The sequence below is a fragment of the Tenrec ecaudatus genome (assembly GCF_050624435.1).
Source record: "Tenrec ecaudatus isolate mTenEca1 chromosome 2 unlocalized genomic scaffold, mTenEca1.hap1 SUPER_2_unloc_1, whole genome shotgun sequence".
Lineage (NCBI taxonomy): Eukaryota > Metazoa > Chordata > Mammalia > Afrosoricida > Tenrecidae > Tenrec > Tenrec ecaudatus.
In genome coordinates this window covers 1,409,628-1,428,106 of record NW_027457569.1, presented here as the reverse complement: position 1 = coordinate 1,428,106, position 18,479 = coordinate 1,409,628, and the positions used below count along the sequence as shown (strand labels likewise).

Sequence of the window (18,479 nt, the reverse complement as noted above, 5' to 3'; positions counted from 1 at the left end):
CATTTCCCACACTGAGTCTTCAGTGTTGTCCCCTCTAAGGCTATGGGTCTTTGAGGGGTGTCTTGTCTCATCGTGGGGCTGGCCATGTGGTCTTCTATGTGGACTGGATTCTCTGAGTGGGAACATCATCCTCAAGTCCTGGTGTGCCAGGATGTGCTCCACATTCCCCTCCTCCCCCTTCATCTGCTCCATGTGCTCCGATCAGATATGTCCCTCTCTCAGAGCTGCAGATTCACTGCCATCCTCTGAAATAAAATATTTGGCATGGGAAGGGGAGTTGGGTGGGAGGATCTGCTCAGATCATTTGATGGTTCAGGATAGATTGACTGTTCGGCTGGGGACAGGTATGTGGGGCTTAGGGCTCTGGCTCCCAACACTGGTTGTGAATATGTCCTTGTTGTTAACCAGTTGTGTGCCTGTGGGTCAACACCTGTGTCTTTTTGAGTGAGTTTTCTCATCTGCAGAGTAAAGGTAATCCATTATCCAGACTCCCATGTCACCAATTGATTGAGAGGCACTAACCAGAGCCTGATTGAAATAGTGTGTACCTGTCAGCCGTGTTCTAAAAACACCTTAAAAGTCTTAAAAACACTATAAATGCCTTAAAAACCCTAAAACGTCTAAAATATTTCTAAAATGCTAAGACCACCCCTAAAGACTCTCTAAAACATCTTAAGACCATTAAATACATGGTAAAAGGCTTTCTAAAACACCCTAATGCGCCATAAGTCTAATTTTTTTTTATCCTGTGAAATCACCCTTTATTGAAATAGTACACAAAGGCTACTCCATGATGTGAGTGGTACCTTTGTTTGAAAACCAATCTATTTGAAAACGAAAGGTCAACAATTTCTCAGAAGCAAAAATGAAGAGGAGGAGGAAGGGAAACATACTGCAAAGGGAACAAACGAGGTGCAATCTGGAAGAAGGTCGACACAGTGTAACTAATGTCAGTGGACAATTTGTGTGAGAAGTGTAAAAGGGTAACCTATCTTGTGCAACCTTCTTTAATAAACTCAGCATCTCCTACTGCATTCTGTCTGTCAATGCAATAAGCTGGGATCGTGCCAAAGCAATCTCTCTGGCTTCCCCTTCAGTTATGTGGCTGCTTTTCCCAAAATAAAGATCGCAGGTCTTTCTCCCCATTGCATTTTAGAATGCAGAATCAATTGATAGTGTACATGGAAGTCCTACTACAGCTGTAATGCAGTTTCAGGCGACATTCGTTACCACTTTTAACATTTCATTACGCAATCACAATTTTTAAATGACTGTTATTACAAACCTTTTGCTTGCAATGATTGTTGCCAACATGTTTTTCAATGATTGCCAAGAAATAAGCAGAAGAAACATCCCAGTACTTGCCTTAGTTCCCAAGGGCACCAACAGGGGACACATTTCAGTGACAGTGTTCTTACAATACAGTTGCACAGATCTGGAAAGCTTAATTCTTGTTGCAACACTACTGGTTTACATGACTATCTGAATGACCAAAGATTAAGAAAGTATTTCATTTCTTTCAGGAAATATTTACAACTAATGACTGAGTCCTTATGCCCACATCTGCTCTTAGAGATCATATCCTTATATAGTGGGCCACAAGGTAGTTGCAGCACTACTTGTCCTGAATAAAATCTCTGCCCTGATATTTCTAGAAAGTCCATCTCCCAGCAAAATGCACTTAATTTAAAATAAAAGCAAAGCAGGACTGTTGGCCTCCATTGTTGAAATGAATCGCAGATCGCAATTGCTGAACACTGTGTAAATTGAAGCACTGCATTAAAGCTGTTCCTATAAAACATTTTGTACTTACTTTACATATTACAAAAGTATTTATGTTTGAGTCTGCTCCCAAATAGAAGGTGCTTTCGGTTCTTCAATCTATTTTTCTTTAGAAACAAATTAAAACAAGTCCTATAATGTACAACCTGTATAGAAAATGTCCTTTAAAAAAAGAGCATTTGCAACATTTTACACTTAGTGTAACTTAGCAATACAGTTTATGCTCATATATTTAGCTGGCTGTTAAGAGGCACATTGCACAAGAAAGTTTCAAAAAGTTTGTGAAAGATGTACTGAAAAGACAATGGAACTTTCCCTTGGAAGATTTGAAGTCCCCTTGTCCATTCAGAAATAGTCGACATATGCAGATGCTTCAGCCACTGATTAAGGATGTATCTGATTTAATTTCCTGCTTGTATTTTTTGAAGAAGATATTCCATTTGTAAATTCAAATTTGGTTGGCCCCTTTTAGTCTTTTTGCTTAATATTTTGAACACTTCCATTTTCTTCTTTTTGTAGAGTCTTTGAGCTTCTTCTCGCTCCTGTTTCCTCCGCTCAAATTCCTGTTTCTTAGCAGCACGTTTGGCTTGGATCTGTGAATTTTCTTCCTGTGCTTTCTGATTGGATGTTTTCTTCCTCTTTGTCTTTAGGGTAGCAAAGGAGTTTACTGCGGTGCTACAATGTTCTTCTGGCAGAGGATGGTCCAGACTGCACTGTTCCTCAGACACAGCTTGGTCAAGGCTGGCGTGATCTTCTGGCAAAGGTGGTGCAACTTGTCCTTCTGGCAAAGGCTGGCGAACTTTTCTGATTTGTTTCTTGAGCCTTTCTTCTTCAGCTAAATAGAGATGTTTCAGGTGGTCTGGGTATTGATCTGTGAACTGGGATTCCCGTGAGGTTTGAAACTTTCTTTCCTTCCAAAGCAATTTCTTGTAACTTTGCTGAATCTTTAGCTTTCTTCGAAGTGCAAAGCCTTGCCCCTCGCGGACGCTCCCCGAAAAAGCCTTTGGATGATTCGATCGCCACCTTCTCTGTTTCAAGTCCCTCTTCGTGACTTCCACTGGAGAAAGCGCTTCGCCACGCAAACCCCGACTCTCGGCGCGCAGCTTCACCGGCGCCATGGCGGAGGCCTCGCGCCATAAGTCTTAAAAAAAACTCCTTACGTCCCGAAAACATAATAAATGCCCTAATATTATGCAAATGCCTTAAAACGCAAAATAAAGAACACGTGAAGCCCTAAAAACACGCTAAAAGTCTTTTAAAACCCCAAGAACATCCCTACAAAGCAACCCGAAGCACTATAAAACCCTGTAAAAGTCCAACAGCCTAATAGACATGAATTCACCATGAAAGCAACAAATAATCCAACAAAACCCTAAAGCCCTGAAAACCAAAACCTAATCCCCCCAAACACTCTAATGCCTTAAGAAGCACCCTAAAATTTTAACAAAACACTAAAAGCCATAAAAACACATATAAGCCTAATAAACACCCTTAAACACTAAAATCACCCTAAAAGCCTTAAAATGTCTGAAAAGCCATAATATTCCCTAAAATTCAAATAACACTCTGAAGCCACAAATAACACACTAAATGCCTCCCAAAACATGTGGAACTTCCAAATCATATCCCTAGAAGATTCCCAAACCATGAACTTCCAAAACCACATAAATGCCCTGAAGACAACATGAAAGCCCCAACAAAACATAAAATGCTGGGGAAAAACACATAAAATATTTTAAAATACCCTAAAATCTCTAAGAAACCCTGTAAGATCACTAAAAACACCCCTACCTGCTAAAAAATACCTATACACTCCAAAATATCACCCCTAAATCCCTTGAAAACTCCCTTAAACCTTATAAAACACCCTTAAAGCCCAAACTACCCTAATGCGCAAAAAAAATAAATGACCTTAAAGCCCTAAAAATCACATGCCACAAAAAAATCCTAAATGACCCCAAAATTCCAACTCAAAGCCAGCCTACAAAGGGCTTCTGTAGGTTTAAGTCTTTTATGAGAACAGTTTTATCTTTCTACCAAGGAGAAGTTTGTAGGTTCAACCCCTGACCTATGCCCTTACCATATGAAGTTAGTAATCAGTGTTTTTGCAATTCTTTGAAGAAAGATGAGGGTAATTTTGTCAGGAGTGAATTAAACTTGTCTAGTGCCTTGAGTAGAACTGATAACTGTACTACATTGAGTCGTCTGGTCAAGGAGCATGGGATATTATCCCATTTGCTGAGGTCACACTTGATTTCTTGTAATTTCTGTAGTTTTCCTCATATAAATCTGTTGTTTTTTATTCAAGTATAGATATAGATATTTTCATTTACACTTGGCTATTGTAAATGGTACTACCTGAAAATGTGTATTTCATTAATTATTATTTCTTAATCTATTTCTTCATCCTTCGAAATATTATCAGTTTGTTGTGGTAGATAAACATTAGGACTTTGCATAACTTAGAAATATTACATTTCACGGAAAAATCATATTAATTATGTCGACAGAGCTATAAAAGGAATGTTGCCCTGAATATCTTAAGATATGACAGCTGTTTCATTGAGAAATTGAGCCAGACAGACACAATGTGATGTAAATTTTGTTATTTTCATGTGGGTTCCTTCACTCTTCCAAAAAAATTAGTTTCATGAGCCCCTTGGGGAATGGGTTTGAGTTCAGATCAGATGTATATTTATTTATTTGAGTCCTGAAGCCCATTTGATGGACTATTCTGTTGCTTCCAAAGTAGTCAGTCACTTCCCCACCAATTCAGGAATTTGTCCGAAGCAAAAGTAAAAGTGTGGCGGACGACATTTGACTGCACACCATCTAAAATCACACTCTCATTTGGTGTTGGCAGTTTTACTTGTATTTCAATTGTAAACTACACTTCAGAGTTTAGGCTAGTGAAAACGTTTCAGTGGGGAAAATTTGCACAGAACTACGTGCAGTTTGTGATTCTGTTGTTCCCAAGCAAGGCTATGAGGACAAAGATGCACAAGCATGTGGGGCACTGCAGACAATGTGTGAAAGTTTCCAGGAGCTCAGGGGTGGACAGTGGCTGCTAATTCTCCCGTGCTGGCAGTGAGCTATGTGGGAGGGCTTTGTGTAAGGTCCTTGTGAGGTCTCTGAGAAGTCTCCATAAAGGATGCTGAGAACTTCATATGAAGTCTCTGTGCGAGGCCTCTGAGTCTCTCTGGAAGTCTCCAAGGAAGTATGTGTGTGAGGTTTCTCTCTCGGGTATGTGTGAGTGTCCTTGTGAGATGTCTGCTGAATTGTGGGGGTTGGGGGGCAGGTGTTTCGCTGAGGTCTCTGCAGGTCTGAGTGGGCTTCCCTTTGTTTGACCTCACAGCACCATATAAGAGGACCTGGTGGCAGGGGAAAGGGAAGGGGCTTGGTTCATGCACCCCTTGCTGTTCTTTCAGGGTCTTCTCTCCATCTCCGTGCACTTACCTAGCACGAACGGTAGGGTTCAGCAGCGGGTAGTCCGGTGTCCAGCTCTTCACACTCCCTAGGAACACACCCAAGCTACCTGCTACCCAAGAGGCCCCAGATCCAGGCTCTGCAGATCCAGAATCTGATTTTTTACTGCCACAGACACTCCAGAGGCTGCCTTGGCACAATCAGGACTCCAGAAACAACATCATGCTGCTGTACCAGCAGTCTCTGGGGCCTATGTCCAATTCCCTCCTCCACCACGGGTGTCAGTCCCCCCCCACCCCACACACACACACTTGGTGTCCTGACTGAGGCATGGAGGTCAAGGCTCAGTGGATGTCTTCCTCGCCATCCTTTACTGTTTAGTTCAGTAAACAGTAAACCCTGGCCCACCAGGGTGTTCTTTTAAGCACATGAGAATTTACTCTAGCGGATCAACTAATCATATTTTGGGGGGCCCTCCTGCGCCTCCTTCTATAATCTGGTGCCCAGGAAATAAAACCCTGTGTTAGAAGCACAGAGGAAACACTGACCACTATTGAACTGTTTTCCCTTATCAAGACAGGTGATGTCTAATCTCCGTGCACATCCTGATTTCCCAGGAGTCTCTAGGGGAAGGGAAGGCTGCTCCCAGTTGTGACTTTCTTTGCAGCACTCAGTCCTTAGAAGCCACTCTCTCCGGAGAACATTCCTAGAGCACGTGCACGTGTGTGTGTGTGTGTGTGTGTGTGCGTCCGTGTGTGGGAAGATCACCAGCCTGGGGTCATGTTTCTTGAGAACATTCCTAGAGTTTGCGTGTGAGTGTGTGTGTGAAAACCACCAGCCTGGGATCATGTTTCTTGAGAACATTCCTAGAGCATGCGTGCGTGCGTGCGTGTGTGTGTGTGTGTGTGTGAAGACCACCAGCCTGGGATCATGTTTCCTGAGAACATTCCTAGAGCGTGTGTGTGTGTGTGTGTGTGTGTGTGTGTGTGTGTGTGTGTGTGAAGACCACCAGCCTGGGGTCATGTTTGCTGAGAACATTCCTAGAGCATGTATGTGTGTGTGTGCGCACGCGTATGTGTGCATGTGAAGACCACCAGCCTTGGGTCTTGTTTCGTGAGAACATTCCTTGAGCGCGGACACGTGTGTGTGTGCATGTGTGAAGCCCAAAAGCCTGGGGTCATGTTTCCTGAGTCCTGGCATCCCTGTTATTGTCTCATCCCCACTCTACCCCACCCTGCCTATACACTCATTCTTCCACCACACAGGAGATGGAAATCAAGTAAAATAACAGTTTGTCGCCCCACTAAGATAGTATTGAGAAAGTAACCTTCCCTGCTTGAAAACTGTGCCTTTGCTATACAACCTAGTGCTCTCTGTAGGAGATAAAGTTCTGCTGTGGGGGCAGCTAGCTAAAGCTGGGGTGAAGCACCTGGCCGATTCCCCTTTGTAAGCCTGTGTTAGCTCTGCTTGTGTCTTGCATCATTTCTGGGGATCCTCATGCTCTTTGGCCGCCTTTGCTACTTCCAACACTTTATATTCTTCTTCACTGTATCCTTCCCTACCCTGTGTCCATGGTGCCTAACCATTAGTGGTTATTACACAAACACTCATCCTGTACCACTCAGCCTAAGCTGTTGCTCCTTCTCCGGGTTTATATACAGAGGAAGGCATGTGAGCTGTGAACCAGATTTTCCCTTGGTGCAGTGGGTGAGAATAGTCCCCCGCTGGCAGCCTCCCTAGCAGTTCCCACCCACATGTGTCAGACCTGGGACTTCGATCCTGGAGGCTACCCTAGGCTGGGAGAGAGGCAAAGGTAGCAAAATATGTCATTTCACATTTTGTGACAGGTGTATTGAGGCGGAACCTCCATGCCAAACTTGGCAGCCTTCATCAAATGCACATGTGGGACTTAGACAGGCCGCCACATGTCTCATGCCTGCTTGGTACCATGAGACGCTACTTTGGTCTAAACCTCTTCTGGACCCTCGATGGAATTTCTTGGCTGGATTGCGCCTCTCAAAACCTATCAACTGCAGCCACATAACGTTGAAGACAAAGTAATGGCACCAGGGAACATTCTTCACTGTTTTGGGACCTTCTGAGGTTTTCACAGTAGGGGTGTTACCATAAGTCATAAGAGGTGCAAAATGAAGAACTTGGGATGGAAGTGGGTGGGAAACACTGCTGAAAACCTCCTCCAGAGCCCTGCCCTTTGAGAAGTCAGAGCTAGCACTCAGAGAAGGAGACGCAGTATCTAACATAGTTAAAGGTATATTATGCCAACCTCGTCAATGAACTCATGTGGGGTTAATTGAAAGGCAGGGAGATCAATGGCTCTGTGAGCCTAGCCTTTCTGGTCTCTTGCTCTCTGATAGTGCCACCAGGGTGGATATGCATTTGTTAGGTCCCTAAAGCAGCTGGAAAGACTCATTTCCTGGGAGATCCCTGAGGAGAAGCCGCATGGACCTACCCTGTTGCAGCCCTGGTTTCTGCAGCAGCCTCATGGAGAACCTGCCAGCGCACGGACTACAATTTCCTCCTGCAGTCATTGTCTCCCCGTGTGTTTTTGGATTGTGAGGAGGACTTTGTAGATTGGTGTCAGACACATGGGATACTATTGGACTGGTGGTCTTAGATTGAACTGGGTTGGGATGCTTTTCAATGTTCACTTAACCTTTATATAAAACTCATAAAATATGAGTGTATGAATTTTGTTTCTCTAGTCTACACAGACTAACACACATGACACCCCCTCTAGATCCCGCCATGCAGCACAGAAGTCACACTTTAATGTAGGAGGGGGAAAATCTCTATTATGGAACAATGAATATCATGGCTGAGAGAAGCCATTAGCCTGTGCAGAACAGGCTAAAGTGGCTGGCATGGATACTTTCCTACTAATCAGAGCAGAAGAAGCGTCTTCTAATTTGCCAGATAAGACATATTCTCGAAGACAGTGACGTGGGCAGTGGTAAGGGTAACTGGAGTAAGCCCACCTCCTCCGCCTGTGCTGCTGGAAGCTGACTGGGCACACAAACACCCTGGGGGGCAATGCCTGAGTGTGGCTTCTGACATTGAATCCCTTGAACAGACAGAAATTTGTGAATACATCCCTGATACAGGTGCTCGTTGTGGGAAGGCTCTGGCAGTCAGGTATCGCCTGGCAAAGGCAGGGTCTCACACTTGCCACTCTCCTGTGTTCTACAAAGAAAGGAGCCCCACATGTGGAGGAACATCCATTAACTGAGGCCTGCGCTTCTTTTCGTGAACTTGACATTGACGCAAGATACTCCTGTTGACAGCCTGGTGTCCCCTCTAGGACTTGGCCAACATCTGTCGTGAGCACCTGAGCCTCCGTGACCTTGTTAGGAGACACTGGTTGTCTTTGAAGGGGCCTAAGGCTGTGACCACAGTGTAATACGGGCTTTCCTTTTTGCAAAAGATCACCGTGTCCTGTAGATTATTTGCTGGAGCAAATCCACTGGACAAAGTGCTTCCTCCATTTTTTGCAGTGGCCCTCAGCAGGAAGCTGTCCCTTCTCTGGTGGGAGCTTTGAGGACTTGATCTCAAGGCACTCAGCCAATGCCTTGTCTTGCACAGGCTGGCTTAACCCACAGACTTGGGAGATGCCTCTTCCCGCTAATCCTTTTCCATGCTCTTCTGGATTAGGCCATTTATGGGTCTCCCTCTTGTCAGTGGGAACAGCATCCTTCCTTCTCCTTGTTGAGGGGTCCTGAAGGTTGGAGCTTTTGAGCTTCTGCTGCCCCATGTAACTTGCTCTAGCCACCACGAAGCCACTTGGCCCTTGACATATTGGCTTATCCCCAGTGAACAAATGCTGGGGGCGGCAATGGACCACCTGAGAAGGCAAAGCATTGGTGGCAGTGAGCACATCAGTGGTACAGTCCTGAAGGGGCCCGTCTACAGGACAGCATGGAGAACCACCCTCTGCCTCTACGTCCACCTGGAGCTTAATCTCACTGCACACTCGTGCTGTAAGGCTTGGCTTTTCAGGAACTGGAGCACACTTTCCAGGTAGCAGGAAACTTTTACTACATCCTAGAGCCTCGAAGCACCCCCGGTCCACATCATTGGTTTGAGATTTTGCCAGCACACTGGTTTTGAAATTGTCTAGCTCTATTGAAGAAGACTTCTTGACCACCACCAACCCTGTCTCTTTGGCTCTTGAAGATGGGCATTCAGAGTTCACTTCCAATCTGGGGCCTCCTGGGGCACAACTAGCACCCTCTTTCCTTGACCCCTTGCTGGTCAGTACTGGATTTGAGGTTTGCTCTAGGCTCTCTCTCTGGACACTTTCATTCTGGAAGGTTCTGCCAAGGATACTGGGCATGAAGGCTGGAAACGGCTGCCTGAGGGCCAATGAGCATCCACTGTCATTATCAAGTGGGGGGTAGGCTGGGGTTCCCTGAACAGGCTCCTCTGTAGGGGAGCAATCAGCAAAAGGACTCTCCAGGGTAGGGCTTGATTTCTTTGTGGTCACTCTCTCTCCCCAGTCTGCCTGACAGGGTTCTCCCAGGACTTGACAGCCTCAGTTACTTGGTTAGTTGAAAACTTAGGGGTGGCTAAGCAGGTGGACTGTGGAAGGGACACTGCGTTGTCTTTTCTTGTCCTACAGAGGTTTGTGGGCTCAAGGACTTTGAGGGGCATGCACCACCTCTGCCTCATTTGGAGCCTTAGGATATGCGAGTCCAGTACCTGTTGAGTGCCCGGGCTGAGAAAGGAAAGGCTCTGCGTTGTGTTCAGGAGATCTCCCAGCTCTCCCCAGGAGGCCACATTGACAACACGTGGATGGGTCAGGGAAATAGACAAAGCATGCGTGGTCGCAAGACATGAACGGCAAACAATGCCAGGGATCTGATCCTTTCTAATCTGCTCCACCTTCCTGCACATGTGGACATTCAGGGTGTTTTCCAGTAGTATTTTGTTTGGACCCCTTAGGGTGTAAGTTCCTGTGCTAATCCCCTTGTGTATCCTCAAATCACTTAACTCCTTTGAGTCGGCTCCCGGAGTTCCTTTTGGGCAGTAGTTTCCTGATCCACGGATAGATAGATTACATTTGGATATTTTCCTCAAGTAATTCCCTTGTCCATTGACCGAGTTGTTCCTCAGCTGGACACCGGCTCTGCAGCACGCAAGCGACGGTCCAGGGTGTGTGCATCTTCCTGGGGACACCGTCTTCATTACATTCTTCCCCTGCTTGTCTCCAGGTGTGGAGCAGGAACATTCGGGCTGCTTAATATCCAGACAAGTCCCTGGCCATTTTTCCTGAGGTTGCTTTAGTGTCATAGACTCAAGAGTCCCATTGCCAAGGGGCCCCTGCAATTGAGGGAAGTTCTCTTGGCGGTGGAGCTCCGATTGCTTCAAGCAGCCAGGAAGCTTGCGGTCTGTCTTTGGGGTCTGGATCTTCTGATTATCCTGGGGATGAGTGGGGCTGCGAAGACAAAAAGCTTCCTGGGGTCGTGGCATCATAAAGGGTAAAGAACTCTCACTTTCCTGTTGTTTCTTTAAAAAATGGCTTTCCAGCTGTTGAAGTGAATTTGGAACGCGTGATTGGGACTTAGTGTGGACGGGAAGACAGGATTCATCACAGGGACTCTTGTGTGGAGGAGGAAAAGGTACTGCGAGTGGGCCACGGGGCTGTGGACCGGGCGGAGTCAGGACTGTAGCCGCCGGTGGGGCCTGGGCTTGGCATGCAATTGGAAGTAAAAGTTGGAATCGGCCTTCAGTGTAGGGCAAGGAGTGACGTTGCAACAAGAGTGGGTACTCTTTAGCTTGCATTTGAGCTGGTAAGGCATTAGGAATTTCATTAAATAAGACAGTGGAAAACTCTAGGGTGGATCCAGAGACCCTGAGAGCAACTGCCAGAGACTCGCTGTGCAGAAAAGGTAGACCCCAGAAAAACTCACTGAATTTTTGTGGAAAATGCTTCTGAGCGCTGGGTATCTGCTCTGCTTTACTGCTGGCATTCCAGAAGGGATGGGGAGGTGCAGTGATCTGCTCCCCATCGAGTGGCTTCAACATATTTAAGGCCTGCAGATGGTATTCTGATACACCCTTTCCTTTTTCTTCCCAAATATTCCATTTCTCTGCCTTTGTGATTTCTATTTCCAGCAGCTTGTGGACATTGGGGTTGAGCAAGGTGGGGCTCCCTACTTCCCCCTGCCTCTTTGTGGGTCCTTCCCGAAAGGTGTCTTCTTGGGGGTGCCAGGTAGAGTGCTCTTTCAGAGACCCAATGTATTCCAAGGAGGGAAGCTGTATGTTCTTGGCAGCTGCCCAACACTGGGGTGGGGAGGTAGTAGGGCGGCCTGTGGGATCCTGACTTGTGATGGCTGCCATGGCAGGTGTGGAGCAGCGGTTGTGTGGAGATGGGCTCTGCCTGGGCCTTGCCAACAAGTCATTCTGAGAATGATTCCCTGTGGGAGGCGGGGGTGGTGAGTCCCAGAGAGTGCTTGGAGGCTGCAGGTAGGCCTTTGAATCCAGGGGTTTGGCACTGGGTGAGGGAAGAGCCAGTGGTGTGGGTGAAAGACTGTCAGGTTCACGGGAATGTGCGCAGTCTGGTGATTGACTCAAGGCGGGTAAGACATGAGAAGTTGAGATGCACATCTGGGCCCGTGGAAGGGTGGAGTTCTGAGACCTAGGTGTCCGGAATGGATGAGCCGCAGAACCGTGTGGGGCGCGCGTACCGACGTGGACTTCAGCCGTCCCTCTATTTCGCCAGCTACCAGAGAGGGCTTGAGCTTTCTGTTGACCAAAGCTGCCAGTGTCAGATGGGTTTCCCAAGTGGCTGCAGGAGACAGAAGGACCAGATTACAGCGAGGACTGAAGGGGCAAGAGACCTAGAAGGCTAGCAAGGGTCGGTGCAAGCTCAGTCCCTCCCCAAGCCTTGATGGCCTGCTCTTCCTGCCCCACCCCACTGCCCGGGACTCCTGTCATTCTCTGCCCATCCCTGAAAGTGTCCCCCAAACCAGCGCATCCCAGCTGCTCTGCAGCCCGAGGCCACACAGGCACCCTGGTTGGAAGATGCACCCCGCGGTGAAGCAGGAAGGTTACTTACTTCTGCCTAAGACGCAAACGCAGGTTCTGAGCGCCATATAGTTCTTGCAGGAAGCTTCGGAAAGCTGGAAATCAGGAGAACCGTTATGGTGCAGCCCTCCCAGAGGACCGAAAGGAATGTCACACGGGCTGTGCGCTTAGGACGTTGGACTCTCCAGAGCTCAAGGTCAAATGATAGCTTACTCCCACGGGCAGGAGGTGCTTTGGCATTTCAAGGAGCATCGGTTTCCAATATTGTCTGTGGGGTCTCAGTGAGCAATCTGAACCTTGGCAAAGTTACACAGCTTATCGCAGTTACCCCTCAATGTTCCACCTCCAAATCCACCAGAATGTGCTCCTGACACCCCCACTGATCCCTACTGGGTCCTACCTTGGCCAGCCTTCATCCCATCCTAGGCCCCTCCTGTACATCTGGGAAATATCTGGGTTCTGTTTCCATCCCCAGTATCCTTTTGTTCAGGATTATTACCTGAGAGAGACGGGCTGTTGCCACTGGCATCCTGCAGAGGAGGGGACAGGAGAGCTTACAGAGCTTGGTTGAATGGGCAGAACCTTACCTTTCAGAGCATCACCTTTGTCCCTTGACCTGCTTCTTCTCCTTGTCTCCACCTGAGGCTGGAGCACAAGAGAGGAAGTCAGGCTGGAATCCAATCCTGCATCTGTTCTTTGTGACAAACTGCACGCATTTACTGGTGATTAGAAGAATGACAATCTCCATGGAATGACTAAAGCCCAGAAACCAGCTTCTGTGTGAGACCTAGAGTGCATTTCTTCCGTCAGCCTTCCTCTGCTCACGGAGAGTACACACTCTCAGCACTCGGTGTTCTGCTGGGCAAGATTTTGATTATGGAGGCTGAAGCTCTGGGCCAGCCCTTGACCACTTCCTCCCCGGGGTCAGCCATGCTTTCTCAATTAGCCCAGACAGAAAAGGAGCCTTGGCCCAGAGACTGGAGCTCAAGGAAAGAGACTGAGGACCCAGTGATGAGAGCTGCCCTTTGAAACATCTAGTCATCTAGTCCTCAGCCACTGCGTCACTATATTGGGGATTTTTACCTATTGCCCTCTATAACAACTAGAGATGGGAGGTCTGAGATCTTCAAAGAGAAATATTTTTGAATGCTCATCTTACTGGCAAATGATTTACATATCATACGAGTCAATAGTTCAGTCGTTCAATCAGATCAAGGGCAATGGTACAATCAATGATTACCATATCCATTTTAGAACAACACCCCCCCCCTCCATGGTTAAATTGCCTTCAAAAGGAGTTGTGTAATCACAGTCAGGTCTAAAGCTCTCTGTCCCCTCTGGCCTCCTTCATTTTTTCGTCTTGAAATCAATCCCCCTTCACTCCCTAGCATCCCGATGGGGGAGTTCTCCACACTGCTGATCTCACAATCCCTCCCTCTGCCATGAGATCTCTCCACCTGCAACTCTGTCAACCCTTGTGTCCATGATGATCATGATGCCTCCACGCCTCCCGTGCTTCACAAACAGGGAAAGCCAACAGAAATAATGAAAATCAACATAAGCCGGCAAGGATAAAATGATACTAATGCAATGAACAATGTCCTAACATTGAGTAAGGACGCACCAGCCCTCATCAACATTCCAAAGCCAGGGCTGATGGTCTCTTCTTTCTTGAGATTTCCCCTATCAGGAAATTAATAAGAAAGGAAAAATTTATAAAACAAGGAAAAATCAATCTCTCCTATGGCTGGGTTGAGAATTTCTTACCTTTATCCTTTTCCTGGGTGGTCGCACAGGTGGAGTATTTGGAAGGAAGGGGAGGACCAGGAAGAAGCAACCCACTCCATACAGGATGCCCAAGGTCAAAACAGTGAACCAGGTGGGGTATTGGTAGGTCAGCCAGGAAGCACTTTTCTGTTCCAGCAGAAAGAGAATCTCCTCCATCTTCTGGATACAGCGGTTGCACTCAGGCAACTGAGCACTCTGAGTCCCCTCTGGCTTCAAACCCACTTGCATCACAAACCTGGGCCCACATCACTAAAGGGTCACAGTGGGGTGGGAGGTGACAGCAGTACAATATATAATCCCTCCCTCTACCCTCCAGCTCATCACATCCCTCCCCTGCTCTGGTCTTCTCTCTCCCACTGCCTGCTCTGGGCCTCCAAAGTCACCAGCTGCACCTGATGGAATGGAATCTTAGTGCAAGTTCTTATTCATTCCACCTCCCACCTAGGTATTACCTGCTTCCTTGGCAAGTTGCCTGAATCATGACCAATTTCATAGGCTTAGAATATCTGAAGTTGTCTCTGTCCTCAATGAAAACCTTCTCAAGTCATGGTTTTACTTTGTCTTATCCAAGATAGAGAACTTAGGTTTATGTAACATTTATTTAGCTTTATGAATGTTGGATGAAAAGCTTGGAATTTGACGTCTATGACCAGGAGAGTTATTCAAGAACTGAGGTATATCTCTCCCAGGAGAGAGATCTAACAAATTTTCTGTCAGATGGTACATTTGGGGAGACAAGGAATACTTAAGCATTAATCATTCTTAACAGTGTCCCCTGCAAATCTTCCTTGTGCGTGACTACTGCCCATTTAGGGCTTGCTCTGGGAACACTTGATGGGGTAATAAGCCTTGCAACAATTCAGGCTCAAAGGGCAAGCATCTGGCTGAGCAAAATAAAGAGATAATATGGATTGAGTTGTGTCCTTACCACTACCACTTGAGATATTCTCCCAAAATTCGTTGGAACCCTAACACTGAAGGCTATAATCTGATTTGGTTATGTGAGGGCTCTCTCTGGGAGAAATGTACCTCTGTCCTTGGCTTCACACAAGAACCAATTAACGCAGAAACCTAGTTTGTGATCCAAGTGACTTTATAAAGGATAGAAGAGGCAAATATGCTCGTGGGGGGTGGGGGCGGACTGGACAGCCCACGCACGCTGGGTTGCATGACAGCTGGTTTGAGACCCCCACCCATACCCTGTTGGTAGGCATGGCTGATGGTACTGTTTGACCCCATTGACTGAATTAAGCCCACCTGGTCTAGATGGGGGCCCGCCCAGGTTGACCTGCTTCCTGTCACAAGGACCTAAATGTGTGCATCTTTCCAGCCTGAAGTAGCTTTCAACTGTCTGTGATGGGGAGGAGGTTTGGCATGCACAGCGACCACCCTCAGTTCTGCCTCTACTTACCTAACAGGTACACGGCATTTCTTTTCTGTTTTTTGAAACAACAACAAAAAAATCATTTGTGATCTTTCTATTCCAGCGGTGCTAGGAGCAAGGCAGAGGCAAAACCCAAGAACAGGGTGCTTCTGTGTTGAAGCGCGATAAACTCACGGGGAAGCAAACAAGCATCTTCATCCACGTGAAGTGAATCTGTGAATCAGCAGCTCCCAACTGACCAAAGCACGCATGGAGCAGCCCAGCATCAAGGTCCATTTCTGTGCACTCCTCCCACTGTGAGGAAGAGCTTCATGTGCATTAAAAGGGAACTTTTGTAATATTTGAATTTTGAATAGTGGTTTTTGTCAGAAACTGGAAAAAATCTCAAAGCCTGAAGAAACTCCTTTCTAGTACTGAACATTCAAGGGAGCCTGTAGAAGCCTGACATGATTACTAGGTGACCACCTGGATCTGCTTGTTGAGTGAAAGTGGCAGAATAGCAGCAATAGAGCAGCGGGTTCCTTCTGACCATTGACACTCATGGACCTGGTTTACAGGCAGTAGAGAAGAAGATGAGACCAGGTTGACTCGTTTGAAGTCCATGACCTACTCTGAGGAGACTAGAGTTGTGGAGAATTGGTGATGGGGCCAAGGCCTAAAGGCAATGCGACCAATGGACACTGAGGTGAGGCCAAGAGAGGGAGCCCACATTGACTTGACCCGAACCCGACCAGATGAAGAGAAGAATGTTGAGCCTGTGCACTGGTATATACTGCTGCAGACTGTATAGACGAACTGTCCTGCTTTGACTTTCTTGTGGATGTGGACTTCACAAGGTTCCAACTGGCATGAAGACTCTTTATATTGAAGAATATGATTGTCTCCTCAGAGCACTGGGTTGATGGAAGTAGGCAGTAGAGAAACTGGATAGCCAAAATGGGCCAGATAAAGGCATGAAGTGGCTAGCTTACAAGTTTTCATAGATACAGGAATATATTCATAGAATTATAGGATTAATATGTGGGTGTACCTTAACTGCAATTGTTAAGCATAGGATATTTTTGTTTCATCAGTTACAGAATATTATGTTTAAAGGAGGGTGGCACACAGTGAAATGTATGCATTTTCATATTATACTGTTAGATACTGATATGATTCTATTATTGTTTTGAAATTATATATGGCTAAAGAATTTTGTGAAAATGTCAAATGGACAAGGGGTGGTCTGTTGTAGTTATACAATCTGGTGTCAATTTGGGACTTGAGAGGATTAAGAGTGAAGGGGTAGACTCTAGTCTCTCTATTGGGTTATGGCCAATGAGGCCTCTTTGTGGGCCTGGCCTTCCCGTCAGGGTTCTGGGAAATCTGGTATTTCCTCCTTAGAGGCAGGAGACTATCTTTCTGCTCATTCCCTGAGAGATGTCCTATTAACAAGACACATGGCACCACACTGATAGAACCCATGCCCTGGGAACTGGAGGAGCCACATGGAGACCCTGCCAAAGCTGAGATGCTTCTACCACCACTGGATGCAGAAGACTTTGCAACTACTGACCTGTGATCTTCCTGCATTTGGGGTCATTGAAGGTGTTTCATGAGTCTGAAGAGAACATTATAGATTGATATCAGACATGGGCTAATATTGGACTTATGGACTTGATCTTGGTTGGGCTGGAATGCTTTCTCAATATACAACTGTTCTTGTATATAAAGGTCTTTCCTATACACATCTGAGTGTGGATTTGTTTCTCTAGTCTACCTGGACTAACACTCATGGATCCCTTTCAGGACTGTAAGTTCTGTTCCCCTGACTGCTGCAAAGTATGTGACAGAGAAGAAAAGGGAGAAGAGTGAACTGTACCCATTTATTGAGGTAAGAAAAGTGATGAAGGAGCATGGCCGGTTCCCCAAACTTCATGAGTGGAAAAATGGGCTCTTGGCACAAAATGACATTCAATCTTCACCAAGAGATTCAGGGCTAAATTGCTGCCCTATCTCTGACCTCAGCTTTTGTTTTATTTTAATTCTCATATAATTCACATATATCATTCAATACTTCAGTCATATTAAGATTTGTGTAATCCTCACCACAATCAGGTTTACATCATTTCCTTCTTTTATATTCATTTTTGTTAGCCCCCCCTCACTCCCCCAAATCTTCCCTGCCTGTCCCTAGGTGATTGTTAATTCTGTTAGTGTCTCTCTGGATTTACCTCTCCTGGATTTCATACGTATTAAAAAAAATACAAAACAAAATCAAGAAACAAGTAGAAAAGAAAAACTAACAATGATAAAAGAGAGAAAAACCTCAATCGAACAGAAAGTGAAAAATACTAAAAACTGGAACCAAATTAAAATTAGTCTGAAGAGATCAAATGATCAGGTGTTACATTTGAACTTAACTGTATCTGTTCATGTCCATGGACTGTGGTCAGAGGGAATTCACCCCGCATGTGCATTTGAGTCCTTTTGCAAACTGGGTGTTCCGAACTTAAGCTCTGATTCTTGTTCATACCTGCAGATTGAGATTCTATTATTTATCACCCTGGCATCACACTGGCTGTGCTGCTTGTTCTGGGCGGCCTTAGTTGACATCTCACTTAGATGGCTGCTTATTTTCAGAAAAAAGGTTTAAGTACAAGGCCCTGTTCTTTGTGATAGATGTGCACCATCTGATTTCAGGGGTTTTTTACACCCTATGCTTTCCAGTCAAATATTCACTTGAGGTAATTCAAAACACTCACTTGGCTCGATGACGCCAGAATAGCTCCCCTCCATGCAGTTCCATGGAGCTCAGCATAGTTAGGGCACAGAGATGAAAAGACGATTGAACCATGTACTGAACGTTCAGGTTTTTCCCTGCTTTTGAAAATCTGTTTGCGCTTGTAGAGTAAATGTTTTGTACTTTTTAAGAGTGTAAAAGAAATAGATGGAGGGATTCAGAGAAAATGGCGACCAGATAGGACCCATCTATCTGGAGCTCCTGCTGCCAGACCAGAAAAATAGGAAATTAGGTGAAGGAAACGGGGAGGTGGAGTTCTGAAATTAGAACTAG

General features: G+C 46.1%; 1 protein-coding gene across 1 annotated transcript; it reads right to left on the bottom strand.

Moving 5' to 3' along the window:
* Positions 1–2,111: 2,111 nt before the first annotated feature.
* On the bottom strand, positions 2,112–2,905 carry LOC142435825 (thyroid transcription factor 1-associated protein 26-like). Its single transcript, XM_075539923.1, has one exon. The coding sequence runs from the start codon at positions 2,898–2,900 to the stop codon at positions 2,184–2,186; it is 717 nt and encodes a 238-aa protein (XP_075396038.1). The 5' UTR covers positions 2,901–2,905; the 3' UTR covers positions 2,112–2,183.
* Between the last annotated feature and the right edge of the window lie 15,574 nt (positions 2,906–18,479).

Coding starts and splice junctions, on each gene's coding strand:
- LOC142435825 (XM_075539923.1), bottom strand. CDS start 2,900: ATGGCGCCGGTGAAGCTGCGCGCCGAGAGTCGGGGTTTGCGTGGCGAA.